Consider the following 16,423-nt stretch of genomic DNA (forward strand, 5'->3'; position numbering starts at 1 on the left):
GCCGAGTAGTGGCCAGACTCCGTCCAGCGCCAGCGGATCGCATCGGGAGCATCAGAGAGCTGGACGAGCTGCACTTGCCTCCACAGCTCCACATACTGCAGCAGAGCCAAAGGGCCAAGAGCGCCCTGGATGTCCTGGACCCAGGTCCTCTGGTGGAGGCCATCACGCACCAAGCGGTTCTTGCGACGTCCGCGCGGGACAAGGTCGAAGATGAGGGGGGCGATCTCCGCCGCCGTGCACCCATTGATCCAATGGTCCAGCCAGAATCTGCAGGACAAACCGTCCCCCACGGACCAAATGGTGGAGGCCCGGAACACGGCGGCCACCTCGGGATCGGAGGGGAGGTGAAGGTGCTGCCACGGCCTCGCCTCGTCCGTGCGCTGGAGCCAGAGCCAGTGGACACGAAGCGTGATGCCGGCACAGTGAAGGTCACGGACGCCCAAGCTGCCATAAGAGAGCAGCCGGCACACCCTCGGCCAGGCGACGAGACAGTGGCCACCATGGGCGTCCTTGCGGACAATCCATAGAAAGCTGCGGATGATCTTGTTGGCCTGGCCAAGGATGCTCTTGTTCAAGGCCATGGCCATGAGGAGGTGCATGGGCATGGTACAGAGGACGTGTCTAACCAAGGCAAGCCGCTCACCACACGAGAGCATGGAACCACGCCAAGTGGAAAGCTTGCACGCCAGCTTGTCGATTAGGGGCAAAAGCGCAGAAGTGGGGATCTTCCTCACCGACAGTGGAATGCCGAGGTAGGTGGTCGGGAATTGCAACACTGAGCAGCGTAAAGTCTGCGAGGCGGCGGCCAGTTGCTCGGGGGAGCAGTGAATCGGGAGTGCGGCGCACTTGGAGAAGTTGGTATGCATCCCGGAGGCTTCGCCAAAGACCCGCAGAATCTCGTGGATGGCGCTGAGGTCGGTGCTGTCCGGACGGCAAAAGACCACCACGTCATGATGGAGGCCGCATGCCGTGTGGTGAGCCGCTGGAGAACGCCGCTAGCCGCGGCCTAGGTGATTAGCGAGTTGAGCACGTCGATGATGAGGACGAAGTGCATCGAAGAGACAGTGTCGCCTTGGCGGAGTCCGCACGCGTGGCCGATAGGATTACCGGGCCTCCCGTTGATGAACACATGGGTCGACGCCGTGGATCGAGATCCATTCACGCCACCGCCACCTGAAGCCGAGGTGGGAGAGAGTGTCAAGCAAGAAGGCCCATGAGACCGAGTCAAAGGCACGCGCAATGTCGAGCTTGAGGAGAAGGCGCGGCATCTTCAAGTTGTGCAGGAGCCGGGCACTCTGCTGAACGAGCAGAAAGTTTTCGTGGATGCATCGTCTGGCGATGAAGGCGCTTTGGTTGGTGGAGACCATCGTGCAGAGCTTTGGCACGAGCCGGAGGGAGAGCACCTTGGCGAACAGCTTGGCGAAGAGGTGGATCAAGCTGATTGGACGGAAGTCGTTGAGCATGGAAGCGTCGGGTCTCTTCGGAAGGAGAGTGGTGAAGGCCTCATTGAGCTTCTGAAAACTGCGGTCGTTGAGCAGGTAGAGCTTGTAAAAGGCAGTGCAGAAGTCGGCCTTGATGGTCGGCCAACAGCATCGAAGAAATTCGGTCGTGAACCCGTCCAGCCCCGGCGCCTTGCCAGAGGGCAGGCACTTAATCGCTGCCCAAATTTCTTCCTCGGAGAAAGGGTTGTCCAGAGCGGAGAGGTTGAATGCGCCCTGGTGAACATCCTGGAGGTTAATCGAGGTGGTGCGCGCGTCTACGGTGCCAAGGATGAGGGAGAAGTGCTCGAAAGCGGCTGAAGCCATGGCATCGGGGTCGGAGATGGTGCTGCCCTCCACTTGCAGGGAGAAGATGTGGTTTCGTTGCTTCCTTTGGGAGGCATGGATGCGGAGGAAAGCGGAGCTGGCCTCGCCATTCTTGAGCCAGGAGAACCGCGTGTGCTGGTGAGCGATGGAGCGGTCGAGGCTAGTGAGGCCAAGATATGCCGCCTTCAGCTTGCGGCGAAGCCGGGCCTCGGGCGTAGACTGTTGGGGAACGTAGTAATTTCAAAAAAATTCCTACGCACACGCAAGATCATGGTGATGCATAGCAACGAGAGGGGAGAGTGTTGTCTACGTACCCTCGTAGGCCGATAGCGGAAGCGTTATGACAACGCGGTTGATGTAGTCGTACGTCTTCACGGCCCGACCGATCAAGCACAGAAACTACGGCACCTCCGAGTTTTAGCACACGTTCAGCTCGATGACGATCCCCGGACTCCGATCTAGCAAAGTGTCGGGGAAGAGTTCCGTCAGCACGACAGCGTGGTGACGATATTGATGTTCTATCGTCGCAGGGCTTCGCCTAAGCACCGCTACAATATTATCGAGGAGTATGGTGGAAGGGGGCACAGCACACGGCTAGGAAAACGATCACGAGGATCAACTTGTGTGTCTAGAGGTGCCCCCTTGCCCCCGTATATAAAGGAGCAAGGGGGGGTGCGGCCGGCCCTAGGAGGAGGCGCGCTGGAGGAGTCCTACTCCTACCGGGAGTAGGACTCCCCCCCCCTTCCCTAGTTGGATTAGGACTTGGGGGGAAGGAGGAGAGGGAAGAAAGGAAAGGGGGGGCGCCGCCCTCCCTCCTTGTCGAATTCGGACTAGGGAGGAGGGGTGCGCGGCAGCCCCTAGGCCTCCTCTCCTCTTCCTCCACTAGGCCCATTAAGGCCCATTAGGTTATCGGGGGGTTCCGGTAACCTCCCGGTACTCCGGTAAAATGCCGATTTCACCCGAAACACTTCTGATGTCCAAACATAGGCTTCCAATATATCAATCTTTATGTCTCGACCATTCCGAGACTCCTCGTCATGTCCGTGATTACATCCGGGACTCTGAACAAACTTCGGTACATCAAAATATATAAACTCGTAATGAAACTGTCATTGTAACGTTAAGCGTGCAGACCCTACGGGTTCGAGAACAATGTAGACATGACCGAGACATGTCTCCGGTCAATAACCAATAGCGGAACCTGGATGCTCATATTGGCTCCCACATATTCTACAAAGATCTTTTATCGGTCAAACCGCATAACAACATACTTTGTTCCCTTTGTCATCGGTATGTTACTTGCCCGAGATTCGATCGTCGGTATCTCAATACCTAGTTCAATCTCATTACCGGCAAGTCTCTTTACTCTTTTCGTAATACATCATCTCGCAGCTAACTCATTAGTTGCAATGCTTGCAAGGCTTATGTGATGTGCATTACCGAGAGGGCCCAGAGATACCTCTCCGACAATCGGAGTGACAAATCCTAAACTCGAAATACGCCAACCCAACATGTACCTTTGGAGACACCTGTAGAGCTCCTTTATAATGACCCAGTTACGTTGTGACGTTTGGTAGCACACAAAGTATTCCTCCGGCAAACGGGAGTTGCATAATCTCATAGTCATAGGAACATGTATAAGTCATGAAGAAAGCAATAGCAACATACTAAACGATCGGGTGCTAAGCTAATGGAATGGGTCATGTCAATCACATCATTCTCCTAATGATGTGATCCCGTTAATCAAATGACAACACATGTCTATGGTTAGGAAACATAACCATCTTTGATTAACGAGCTAGTCAAGTAGAGGCACACTAGTGACGTTTAGTTTGTCTATGTATTCACACAAGTATTATGTTTCCGGATAATACAATTCTAGCATGAATAATAAACATTTATCATGATATAAGGAAATAAAATAATAACTTTATTATTGCCTCTAGGGCATATTTCCTTCATAGACAGGGGGCGCAGATCCTGGGTCGCGTCAAGGCGGGCGATCAGCTCGCGCGCCACCTGAAGCTGCAGCGCAATGTGGCCCACCTTGCGCGCACTCCAGCTTTGGAGCTGACGGGCAGTGGCTCGCATATGCGCGACGATCTAGCGAAAGGGGTCAGGATCGGGCGGAGAGGAGTGCCAGGCTTGAGAAACGACATCCTGGAAGACCTCTAGTGCGGCCAGAAACGCTCGAACTAAAAGCGGCGCGCGCCCGGGGCGTGCATGGAGCAGTCCAAGAGAAGAGGACAGTGGTCGGAGGCGGCAGAAGAGAGGCAGCGAAGCGGGCAGTAGGGGTGGCCACTTTCCCAGGAGGCGGTATAGAGGACGCAATCATTCCGCACAAGAGTGGGGTTATCGCGCTCGTTGGACCAGGTATAGCGGCGACCATTCATGTAGAGATCCCGGAGCTCCTCATCCGCGGTGAAACACCGGAATCTATCCATAACGCGGTGGTTGATCAGATGGTTGTTCTTGTCACGCCGGAGAGGATCATGTTGAAATCGCCACCAAGAAGCCACAGGCCAGAGCGGGCGGCGCGCTCATCGTGCAGATCACCCAAAAAGGCGATCTTGGCCTCGTCCTCCTGGGGACCATAAACCCCTGTGATCCACCAAGGCCGCTCGCCCGAAGGAGAGGAGACGAGCGCGGTGATGTGGTGGTGGCCTCGAACCGGGTTAGAGATGGCGACCTCTGAGGCGCGCCAAGCGAGCAGGATTCCGCCACGCGTGCCGTGAGCTGGCAGGAAGAAGAAGTCGCGGAAGTCGGGGCCAAGGGTTTCGCAAACCAAGGCGGGAGTGAAGAGCTCGAGCTTCGTTTCTTGTAGACATACCACGCTCGGGAGAGAACTCAAGATGACCGAGCGGACCACAGAGTGCTTGGCACCACTATTGAGGCCACGAACATTCCAGAAGATAAGTTTCCCTTGATCCATAAAAGGTTGGGGGGCGCAGGTGACCGAACAAGGCACAAAGGGCTAGACCTCCACCATGCACGGCGAGGCACAGCGCGCACTATCAGGAGCCTCAAAGCTCGTCGGGACTATCCAACCAAAGAAGTCAGCGAAAGCATGCATCACATCCTCCGCGAGGGGCCTCTCAAAGAGCGTGGCGTATTTGGATACCAACTCATCGGTCATGGTGGCGCCCTCCGCAAGTAGACCAAGCCCCGGAGCAGCACCTGCTTGGCCTTGAGCTCAGAGTTAAGGCCGCGGTCGGCCAGGGCGATCTGAAAGCTTCGGCGAGGGGTGAAGTTTGGCGGCATCTCCTTGCGGCGGCGACATGGAGTAGGCAGGATTGACACAGGCCGCAGCTGGACGGCCTGGATGAAACCGGCAAGGGATGAACGGCCCTCCGACATCTGAACGTCCGCGGAAGAAGCGTGCATGGGGGCACAAGGCTCGATGCAGCCGGCGCCAATGACCGGGCCAGGAGCGGGGGAGGACACATGCAGATCGGGCAGGGCCCCGCCATCCACCAATCCGGGCGAGGAGCAGGGGTCGCACGGGGACGTGGGATCCGGGCCCGCGGCAGACTGCGAGTGCCAGCCAAGGCGCAGGATCGGGTAGGTGGGGACCAGATCCGAGGAGCTAGGGGCAGCTTTATCCTGGGGCGCAGCGTTGCCCAGGGTCACATGCGCCAAAGAGGGGTTGGCCCCGAGATGGATATGGCCTCTGTCGGAATCCGCAGCAGACAGGGGGAGGCAGGATCCTGAGTGGGCCTTGTCGGGGCAGCAGGTGCCTCATTCGAAATGCATGGACGACGGGAGGACACGTCGCTGCCATTCAGACTTGGTGCCCACGCAACGGCAGGATCGTTGACGGTCAGAGGGGAATCAATCCCATCAGAGGGGTCAGACGCGACAGGCGAGGCAGAAGCGGCTTTTGCCAAAGCCGAGGAAGCCCCCAAATGCTGACGCACGGGGGCCCGGCTGATGGTCGGGTGGGCCAAGGGGTGAGACCCCAGGATGTCGAGCCAGCCGCGAGACGGCGGCGGCGCAGCGGCGTGGCGCCGGCGGCGGCCGCCCCGCCCGGAAGAGCGCCGCGCTCCGGCCTGGGGGTTAGCCGGAGGGAACTGGTGGTGCTGGGGCCACCGGGGCGGCAGCAGGGGAGAGCCAAAACCCACGTTGTCATCACCGGAGGGCGGGGGAGGCGGCGGCAAAGGCCGGCGGTAGTCGTCGCAGGCGACGACGTGAATGCGTACCGGGAAGCGGTCGAGGCCGAGTGCGAGCCGGAAAGCACGGTCGGGGTCAGCGTCGGCGTCCACCGCATTGGGCACGGGGAGGAGGAGCTTGGAGGAGCGGGGAATGGCGTCGGGGTTGGTAGTCCATGCCGAGACCTTGAAGACTAACATGTCGGACATGTCATGGTCTCCGGGGTGAGGTTCTCCACCTCGCAGAACGGAGAGAGCAGGAACTCCGCCGAAGAGCGATGCCAGGCATGGTCAGGAATGCCGTAGAGCTCGAGGAAGACGAGGAAGAGGGCGGTGACCGGCTCAGAGCCTGCCGTCCGGCTCCAGGGGTGGAAGACGAGGCAGAAGCGCGGCGTGCGGACGCGGCCAAGGGCGACGCGGGCACGGAGCGCCATGGATGCGAAACGGGGAAGGAAGCACTCCTGGGCCTGGCGATGCACCGAGATGTCCTGGTCGAAGAGGTCGAACTCGCGCTTGAGCGCGGCGGCCACCTCGTCACTAGAGACGCCGGAACGGCTGCCTGCCACCACAGCCACCCAGGCCCGCTCTAGGGCACGCTCAGCCGCGATCACCTCGGCAGATCGAGGCAGGTAGCAGACGGCACCCGCCGGGCGGTGTGCAGGGTGGCCGGAGAGGGGGACACTGGCGGCTGAGGAGGCGGCGGAAGGCGCAGACGCGGGCCAAGAGGGCACGCTGGAGCTAGCAGAGGGGGAGCCCGGCCTAGGCCTGGAGAGCACAGGCGCGGAGGGGCCGCTGTTGTCGGCGGCAGGGGGGGCGGAGGACACGGGGTTCCCGGACGCGGACAGAACAGGGGAGGCGAGGCTAGGGTCGGGGGAGGAAACCCAGCGACACTGCGGGGAGGAAGGCTTGTTGGAGGAGGAGGGGAGGCAGGGTGCAGTCCTTCGCCTTGTGGCCGAAGAAGCGGCACCAGCCACACCGGATGTCACTCCGGCATTCGGAGCGCGGGTGACCGGGCGAGAGGCACCGTGGGCAGTCGCCCTCCCGGAGCCAGGACGGAGGACGGCGGGGCTCCACGCCATGCCCCCGGTGAGGACGGCGCACGCGGGGGGGGGGGGGGGGGGGGGGGGGGGGGGGGGGGCGGGGGCGCTTCCGGCCAGAGACGACCACCCAGCCACCAGGCGGTGCCTTCGCAGTGACCTCCACCTAGTGGATCTCGGAGCACGGGGGAGGACGGACCAGCGAGCGTGACGGCTGGGCAACGAGGGAGGCGGGCATCGGAGGGGGCGGGCGGCACAGGACCTGCCGGTACGACGCGGGGGATTCGCCATCGGAGGAGGGGCTCGCGAGCCCGCGGTCCGCGCGGGAGCGGCCGGCCGTCGCAGCAGCAGACGAGGGGGAGTCCATGGCGCAGGGGTTGGACGGCGGGGCCGGAACGGCCGGCGCCGAGAGGGTGGGCGCCGGGGCCGGAGTGGCCGCCGGTGAGGCTAGGGAGCGGATGAGCGGATCAGAAGGGCTAGCCTCGATGAATGCATATCGTCAGTAGTCTGGTGGCTAGTGGTTCTCATTATAACAATAATAGTTTTGCATTTTTCATGTAAAGTAAAGTTCTAATGATTTTGTCCTCACTGCTTTTATGATGCCATCTGTCTCCAGTAGTAAGAGCAACTCCAACGAACCGACCCACTTCATTCGCGCATGTCCGTTTGCGTCAAAACGGACATAAAAGTCGGCCCAACGCGCCGACCCAAACGGATGCGCGTCCGCTTTGTCCGTCGGGTGAACCACTCCTGGCCCAAATTTAGCCTCATTTACGTCGGTGCGGACACGAGGGGGACACGCGCGACACCTGCCTACTCCCCCCTGGCTCGCCGGTGGTGGCACATAGGGCATTCTCTTCCTCCCCTATCGACATCAAGCCCCCCCCCCCCCCCCCCCATCGCTGCTGCCACCCAATTCCAATGCCCTTGCTAGCAGTCCGACCAACATACCTTCACCGCAGCTACCCCCCCCCCCCCACCCGGCGTCGCCGCGAGCACGAACTCACCCCCCACGCCCTCGACCAGCTCCTTAGTTTGACACCGCCAGGCCAGCTACCAGGTCCAGGGGAGGCGCGCGTCTCTTCTCTTCGTCGGCCCGCTTCTTCGACGATGCCCACAAGTTGTTCAACGGTTTGCCCCCAAGGTACAAATGGACTCCACCAACGAGTTATTTTTCCATAATTTCCTCTGCGACTCCATGATTCCTCATCCGACGGTAAGAAGATGGTGGTTGTTGTGTTGGTCGTCCATGACCACCTTAGTAGGCAGCGGCCGTTGTTCCGGGGCACACTCTGGCATTGAATCGCAACCGAGAGAACGGCAATTTCCTTCATTGGAAGGACTACTTTGAGACACCCAACCCACTCTTCAAACATCACCAATTCCGGCGTCGTTTCCGTATGGCTATGCATGTTTTCAACCGTATCCGGGAGGGGGTGCTAAGTATTTCGAGTGCAAGGAGGATGCCCTTGGAAAGATTGGCTTCTCCTCTTATCAGAAATGCACTGCAGTTATCCGAATGCTTGCATACGGAGTTCCCGGTGATCTCATTGATGAGTACGTCCGTATGAGCGAGTCTACATGCGTAGACTCCAAGTACAAGTTCTACAAGGCCGTGATTGCATTGTTTGGCCCTGAGTACTTGAGAGAGCCAAATGTTGAAGATACAACTCACTTGTTGATGATGAATGCCAGCAGGGGCTTCCCGGGGATGCTTGGTAGCATAGACTGTATGCACTGGGAGTGAAAGAACTGCCCTTTTGCTTGGCAAGGGCAGTATAGGGGCCATGTCAAGGCTTGCACTGCCATACTTGAGGTCGTGGCCTCATAAGATCTCTGGATTTGGCACCCTTTCTTTGGCATGGTCGGATCTCACAATGATATCAACGTGCTTCAACGCTCGTCGGTGTTTGCAAGGCTTGCCGAAGGCAGCTGACAACAACAATCCTTGGTGGACTATTATTGTGAAGACAATCTCCAAATCCTGTAGGGGAGAAGGGGAGATTTGCACAAGAGCAAGAGGGTGCTAGGAAGGATGTGGAGCGTGCCTTTGGTGTTCTGCAATCTCGATGGGCATCGTTCAGTATCCTCCTAGAACTTGAAGCATCAAGAAGTTGTGGGAGGTGATGACTGCTTGTGTGATCATGCACAATATGATCGGAGAGGATGAGCACCCGAAACGTATCTACGGCCAAGGGTTTCAGTTTCAGGGTGACAATGTTGTGTCTGAGCATGAAGGAGCGGCAACATTTGCACAGTTCACCCAATTTTATTTATCAATTGCGTGATTGGAAAACTCACATTCAGCTACAAGATGATTTGGTTGAGTATATGTGGGCTCACATTGGCAACTAATAGATGTATCTTTTTCTAAATGTATTTAAGACAATTTAATTTTTATTTGGCTTGTAAACTATGATCTACTCCCTCCGTCCGAAAAAACTTGTCCCAAGCCTCAAATGAGTATATATCTAGCACTAACTTATGCTAGACACATCCATTTGAGGAACAAGCTTTCTCAGACGGAGGGAATGTTTATTTGGTTTGTGAACTATGATATATTTGTTTGCTTGTGAAATTATGTGAAATGTGTGTACTTTGTTTTGTTTGAAAAACGATGGCAAGCCGGCCGCGCGAGCGAAGATGAGTTTGCGCGTTGGACACACTGCTGACCCAAATGAAAACAGGACAGGCGACCCAAATTGACAAAAGGCGAACAAAGCACGCATCCGTTTGGGTCGCCCGGTTGAGGTTGCTCTAACAAGGTTATACGAAGAAGTTGCTCTAACAAGGTATACTAAGAAGCGATCCGTATATAGAGAATGCAACACTCAAAAGAACATAAAAGTAGTTCCAAAACAACTTACTGTTAAATATAGAGAATGATAAAAGCAAACAAATATAACTTCTCTTCTATTTAGATGAATTATCCAAGCACCACTTAGAAACTGGTCTAACCTCTAGGTAAAATTGTGAAACTGAGCTACAGCATAAGATGATGGAAGGTGAAAGAAGAATATGACAAGTCATGTCGAAATATTCTGGAAATTCTAGCAGCACACTTTTTCGCTCTAGTATACAAATTGAAACAAATCTTGATCTTCCAACAGAAATGGCAGAATGCGAGAGATAATCTGAGCATTGAGCTTGATATCAATATTTAAAAGACAATTTTGCATAACCATTTGTACGTAGATGCAAGATATGAATGTGAACCGAAACATGAACATGCATTACACTATCAATCCATGCTAAGACATTAGACACCCAAATAGAACTTTACATTTAGTTAAACCCACATCATAGACCAGGTGTTGTTAAAGCAGATTGCAACACATCTTCAAGGTATTTCTCTGCAGCTGCATACTGCCTCTTTTTGTCCTCTATAGCTAACGCAGCGAGAGCTTTATCCTGATTACAGTTGCCACAGATGACAAAGAATAAGCAAAGAATTGCATCGAAAGTAAAAAAGTAAGAACAAAAAGACGAGGCAAAAGACATACTGGAGGCAAATCCTGGTAGCTACGCAATGTGTCGGCAATGGGTTTAGTTTTCCTCTCAAGATCCTTCTTATGCTCCGCCATTTCCATCAACACACAATGATTAATTTCTGGCGTGTATCCAACTCTGTTGAGCATTGCCTGATAGAGAAAAGAAGACCGTGAATGACTCCTTTGATTCAAGGGAATTCCATAGGATTTTTGGAGGATTTGAATCCTTCGTAATTTTTCCTACGGTGGTCATTTGATTCACAGGATTGAAATCCTTAAAAAAACATAGGATTCATTTGTGCTACATTTTGGAGGAAATTTCCATTCACTCAAACATCTTGGTAGAATTACTCTGTTTTTCCTGCGCGATCAAACACTCTTCCATCTAAATTCATGTAGTTTTGTAACCATGTACGATACAAGAGGACATGACATTCTATTCCTGCGTTTTAAGAATCCTGTGAATCAAAGAGGCCCTAAAGGTATGGAAATGTATTTTGTAATCAGACAACAGTGTTTAACTCGAGTAATACGCAAAGTTGGTCCAAAAAGGGGCACACAGATAGCTCATGTAGCTCAGGCACTAATATAAGACTGACAACCATCTGACCTTTCCCCAGACTAGAGCACTATCTGAGAAACATCTCTGCCTTCTGCCTAAAACCTACACTAAAAATTTGGGATGAAAACAGAGCGGAAACGGACAGAACTATGTGCTGCCATATTAGTTTCTGTATTTTTTTTAGCCGAAATCCCGGAAACAAATAGAGAAGCAGGTACTGCTGGAAATGAATACAGGCCAAAATATGGTGCGGACACAAATACAAAACGAAAGTTCCCCCAACTAAAAAACCACTAGAACCAGAAAGAAAAAACACAAGGGAACTAACAAATTCAATTGCTAAGATGACTACAATTATTATGATATATATCATGGATATATAATAACGTATACTACTTTGCATGAGTTTCCACTTTTGGCAACATAATAAGGTATACTGTTCCAGAAGAATGGGAGTAGGGAAAGAATTAGGGTTTTGGTAGTAGGGTTGAGTTGGGCCAAAAAGCATATATGTGATGTTCTGGAGTTTGGCTATATTGACAAAAAATAAACTGAAACTTCCGCACGTGCGGATACGGAAACGGAATACTGTTGAAGAAGAATGGGATGCAGAGAAGGGTCATGGGAGTAGGGAAAGGATTAGGGTTTTGGTAGTAAGGTTGAGTTGGGCCAAAAGTGTAAATGTGTTGGTCTGGAGTTGGCTATATAGACAAAAAAATAAACGGAAACTTCCGCACGCTCTGTTTGCACATTTTTCCTGAAATAGATGAAAGTTTCCGGTGCATTTTCATCCCTACTAAAATAGTATCAAAGATATGTTCATGGTACAATAAGAAACACAAGACCATGATTGCTGGCCTTTCAATTCATGACGATATTACTTAGTTCATCACTAGGTAATCATTACAGTACTGGAAACTGATGATGCAGGAGCATATCGATTATCAAGAAAAATGTGATTAAACCGAGTTCTACCAATTAGTTGGATGAAAATATTATAAAAGCTGGATGACTTAGTTCATCAGCATTCAACATTTTTACTGTTTTGCTATGAATGCACATTATATAGATATCTCCCTCTCTAGAGAACAGACAGACATGTAGTATAAGCAAAATTTGGTCCCATCACACAATTCTCACGTGAAAATATTAAGCTATAGCATATATATTCAAGACGCATGTCAATTCATGTCAGGGATTGAGTAGTTATCATTAGCAGCACCATAGTCCACCTCTATGAAGGCTTAAATCTTATGATTGGTTTCTGTCAGGGTGCAGGTTAGGGGGGGGGGGGGGGGGGGGGGGGGGGGGGGGGGTGCACCTTGGGACTACAACTATCCGGCCATGGCATCCACACTTATCAATTAGTTATAGGAAAGATATCAAGTCATGTAGCTATGGATAGTCTTCAACAATGTTCAAGAAAGCGGTAAGCGTAAGCGGAGCGGAAGGCCACAGCTTAGAGCAATGGCCGCTTAAGCGCAGCTTAACCGGGATTAAGCGCTTTTTAAAATTGGCCAGAATTTGGCTGTTTTCAATAATATGCAGAAGAAAACAGGTAACATAGCACATAAGTAACTGAAAAACTGAAATAGAATATAATGTTGAGGTTCAGTGGTTCACGCAGCAAGCAAAAATGCATAATATTGTCTTAGAATGAGCATATAAGATAAATGGCAGCAGCTCAGGCAGCTGCTGCAGCAGCCAGGAGGAGGAGGAGCTGAACTGGTAGTAGTGGATGACCAGGAGGAGGAGGAGGAGATGCCGGTGTCCAGATCCAGTAGCTGCTGAGGAGGAGGAAGAACGCCAGAGGAGCCACAATGCTCTCTTCTTTCCCCTCCTGTAAACCCAGTAACCCTAGCCGAACGGGCCTCTTTTGGGCCAGGCCTTATACCCCCGCCCCCCCTTTTCCCCTCCCGCTGTGGGCTATTTCAGCTCCTGTCTGACCTTTGGGCCTGCCTTCTTCGCTTTTCTGCCGCTTAAGCACGCGCAGGGAACGCTCAGCCAGCGCTTAGCACTTAACCAATCGCTAAGTCACGCTTTTTTCCGCTCAACACTAAAAGTTGCGCCTAGGCCAAAAGCGAAGCGTTTAGCTGCTGCTCAGTGCTTAAGCGCGCTTAAGCGACGCTTAAAAACGCTTTCTTGAACATTGGTCTTCAAAGCGGTTGAGTGTGACACACTTTGTTGTTTACAATCTGTACCGAACCGGCTATATAAAGCCAGTTTTAAAAAAAAAATGAAAATTAAGCCACATCTTGTATCTTCCTACTTAAGCACTCAGAAACCAATCAGCTATCCCCCAAGGTTCATCTCTCTCATCTATGATCTAAACCAATTCCCAACCAAGCCGGCGCAGCCTGGCCATCCTCCCAGTAGTGTTTATCCTGTAGTGTACCTTGGTACATAAAGGTTTCATTCTTTTCAGGAAACAAATTTACACAAGTCAGCTCCTCCAGCTGTTCCCTATCCCGTGTTCCTCTTCCCTCCAGCCGCCGTAGAGAGGAGATGAGACCACAGCTCTGCCGCCTGTACCTTCTTGCTCATCAGTGGCATCCCTTCCCATCCGCCCAAATCTTCTTACTTGCTGGCGGCTGCAATCCCTGTCATCCTCGCTGTCCGGAGCATTTTCCTCGTCGGCGGCCGCCTTGCCTTCTACCTTTCTGCCTGGACCTTCTTCCTTGCAGCGACCGCCGTGGTTGCCTGCTCGAGCGTGGTAGCCGTTGGAAGGAGGGCTAGGTAGCGGCTCGGTTGCTGGAGGCTGGATCCCGAGTCCCACTGTGTCCACACCGTACTAGGCCGTATCCCGAGGCTGGAGGCTGGACGTACCCCCGTGTCCCCCCGTACTAGGACGCCAATACGGCAGCTTCTGCCGTATCCATGCTTTGTAGCTGACCTCTGCTTCTTCAAGTTTTAAAATAAAGTGACAGAATTGATTCAGAAGCTACAAACTTATTTTGATAATAATACACTAACCATGCCTAATTCACTTTACAACGAAATGATAACTTGCGGGAAACTTCTAGGATCCAAGGATTGATAGTTTCTAGAAAACACCATTGGCTTTAGCGGTGCAAACTGCCAATACAAGTTTGTTTCAGAGTGGGCCACATAAAGCAGGTCAATATCAAAGAACTAAGAAGTAAGGGTCTGTTTGGTTTCCAGCCACGGTTTGCACGCCTTAATATTCCCATCGCCCATGGGTCATAAGAGTCAACTATTGCCAAATCTTGACACAATTGTGGGCAGCTTTTTCTTGGCCAAATTTGTATCTAAAGCCACAAAGTTAACAGATTACACAACTTCACAGAACACAACTTACCTTGTAATTTGAGACTTGGAGGATATATTGCCGCTCTTTCGAGTCCATCATGACCAATTTTGTCTGCCAGTCTGCCATTTGCTCCACTTGTTGCTTCTCCACATCATTTTTAAATTTCTCCAGCATCCTGTAAACAGATTATTCTATATTACATTCTTTACAAAAGATCTAGTTGGTGATGATTAGTAAGTACTCCTTAAGTAACTAATAACTGAACGACTATCAAATCACCTCTTGAGCTCAGTAAGCTTGGTGATGGCCTTCCTTGTGTAATCAAGAAGTGCCTTTGACTCTTTATGCACTTTGTCCCTCTTCTCCTCCACCTCTGCTCTCCTCAGCCATAAATCTGCACTGGCCACCACGAAGCTGCAAAGCCACCATTTCAAACTTATAAGAAAAATAGAAGCACCGAGAAAATCACATGCATACTCCCTATACTACCCACAAACATTAATATTCTCAGTTCAGTGGGGTTGTCAAAAAAGTTTGGGCTCAGCTCAAGCCAGGTAAAACTCAAGGCCGACAAGATCTCAAACCAAGACAAGCCCAAGCATGCACTCAGACGTCAATCCTTTGAAAGAGCCGAGCACAGTGGCTAGACAAGTGCTCATATGCATAAACTCATCTTAATTAGTTAGTTTCCCCAGCTTATATTTTTCACAAGGCTCACAATCCTTTTTCCCCAAACACTACAATCCTAACTGCAGTGTACCCGCACTGAAAGCACTCACACCCCTTGCTAATATTGTGTGTCTTTATGGACAGGAAAGCATCTTGCTTCTCCCAGGTCCAGTCTCTCAGAAACTCCCCGGTGAAATAGATGCTACATTGCACTTGCTAGTCATATCCCTAGCTCCAACAGAAGTATTCAACCAGTCGAAGCTTTCTGATTGAATCGTCTTTTTTTCGTATTAAGTTGTTTCCATCTTTTGATATTGATGCTGTGCATTTCCTAGTACCATGCAAATTTCGCCGACTGGATCAACAACCAATACTCAGGATTCCCCACTATGATGTGCTACAGTATTTCAAGCTTGAGCTTCAAGCAGAGCTCACTCAGGTTTGATTCGAGTATGCTCATAGACTGAGATAAGCCTGGCCAATTTTGATGATACCGTTGCAGAATACGGACACAATGCACAGACTAGACCAAAGCAAGCTCGAATGCAAACTAGCAGGGCGCTTACAGGACCGGTCTTTCTATTTGGCTAAAATACCTACACCGGTAACACCGGCAAACACCCTGCTCACTGAAATGGCACATTCGTCGGAATTCATCCAATTTCGGGGTAAAAGTTAGAGGCCATGAATGATTCTTCCCATCAGAGGCCTAGATCTAAAACTCATTAGATCCATGAGAGAAAATAAACGAAACTCGGAACCCTAACCACGAGTGACCTGCTCATCTCGGTGTCGCGGATGGCCAGGAGGTTCGCGACAGCGGCGACGGCGCGCGCGGCCGACGCAGCAGGCGCAGGGAGCGCGTCCCGCGCAAGGCCGGCCCGCTCCAGCGCCTCCCGCAAGCGCGCTGCCTCCGCCTGATACTCCGCGGCCTGCGCGCGCAGCCCCGAAGCAGCGATCCCGGCTGCGTGGGACCGCGCCTGCGACGCCGCCGCGAGCGCGCGGAGATAGGATACCCCCCGCGGCGTGGGGTCGGGCCCCAGCGATAGCTCGGAGACCACCGCCCCACCGCCGCGCCCTCCCACTCCGCCGCCCTCCGCTGCCAGGGAAGCCAGCCACGCGTTGACATCGGCGACGGATGCGGGCGCGGACGCGGACGCCGAGGCTGCGGGGTCGAGGTGCTCCCCGGTGTGATCCATCGCTGCTGGAAATATTTAGGGGGATGGTTTGAGGGGGGATGGTTTGAGGGGGCTGTCCGCCGGCCGAGGCTTGCCTGCTCCCGCCCAGGTGCTCCTATCCGTGCTCCCCTTCGCTTATTCCTCATCCAACGGTCAAACCAACTCCCACCCCTACGTCTTTTTTCAGGCCAAATAAAAGGGCAGTGTTGGGCGCCGGCGCACCCCCAGCCGTCAGATATGCGTCTTATCAGCCGTTTGATCG

General features: G+C 52.8%; 1 protein-coding gene across 3 annotated transcripts; it reads right to left on the reverse strand.

Annotated features, from left to right (window-relative positions):
- Nucleotides 1-10,120: 10,120 nt before the first annotated feature.
- On the reverse strand, nt 10,121-16,284 carry LOC125520064 (AUGMIN subunit 1). Of its 3 annotated transcripts, none has more exons than XM_048684858.1 (5): nt 15,761-16,271; nt 14,594-14,728; nt 14,363-14,489; nt 10,494-10,631; nt 10,121-10,401 (listed from the first exon to the last, which is right to left on the reverse strand). In XM_048684858.1, the coding sequence occupies exons 1-5, from the start codon at nt 16,180-16,182 to the stop codon at nt 10,291-10,293; spliced, it is 933 nt and encodes a 310-aa protein (XP_048540815.1). In that variant the 5' UTR covers nt 16,183-16,271; the 3' UTR covers nt 10,121-10,290. The 3 variants fall into 3 exon arrangements, with proteins under 3 accessions (XP_048540815.1, XP_048540817.1, XP_048540816.1); XM_048684860.1 differs by having other exon boundaries at nt 15,751-15,962; XM_048684859.1 differs by lacking the exons at nt 10,121-10,401; nt 10,494-10,631 and adding an exon at nt 13,144-13,944 and having other exon boundaries at nt 15,761-16,284.
- Nucleotides 16,285-16,423: the final 139 nt, after the last annotated feature.

The sequence above is a fragment of the Triticum urartu genome, chromosome 7 (genome assembly GCF_003073215.2).
Source record: "Triticum urartu cultivar G1812 chromosome 7, Tu2.1, whole genome shotgun sequence".
In the NCBI taxonomy this organism is placed as follows: Eukaryota; Viridiplantae; Streptophyta; class Magnoliopsida; order Poales; family Poaceae; genus Triticum; species Triticum urartu.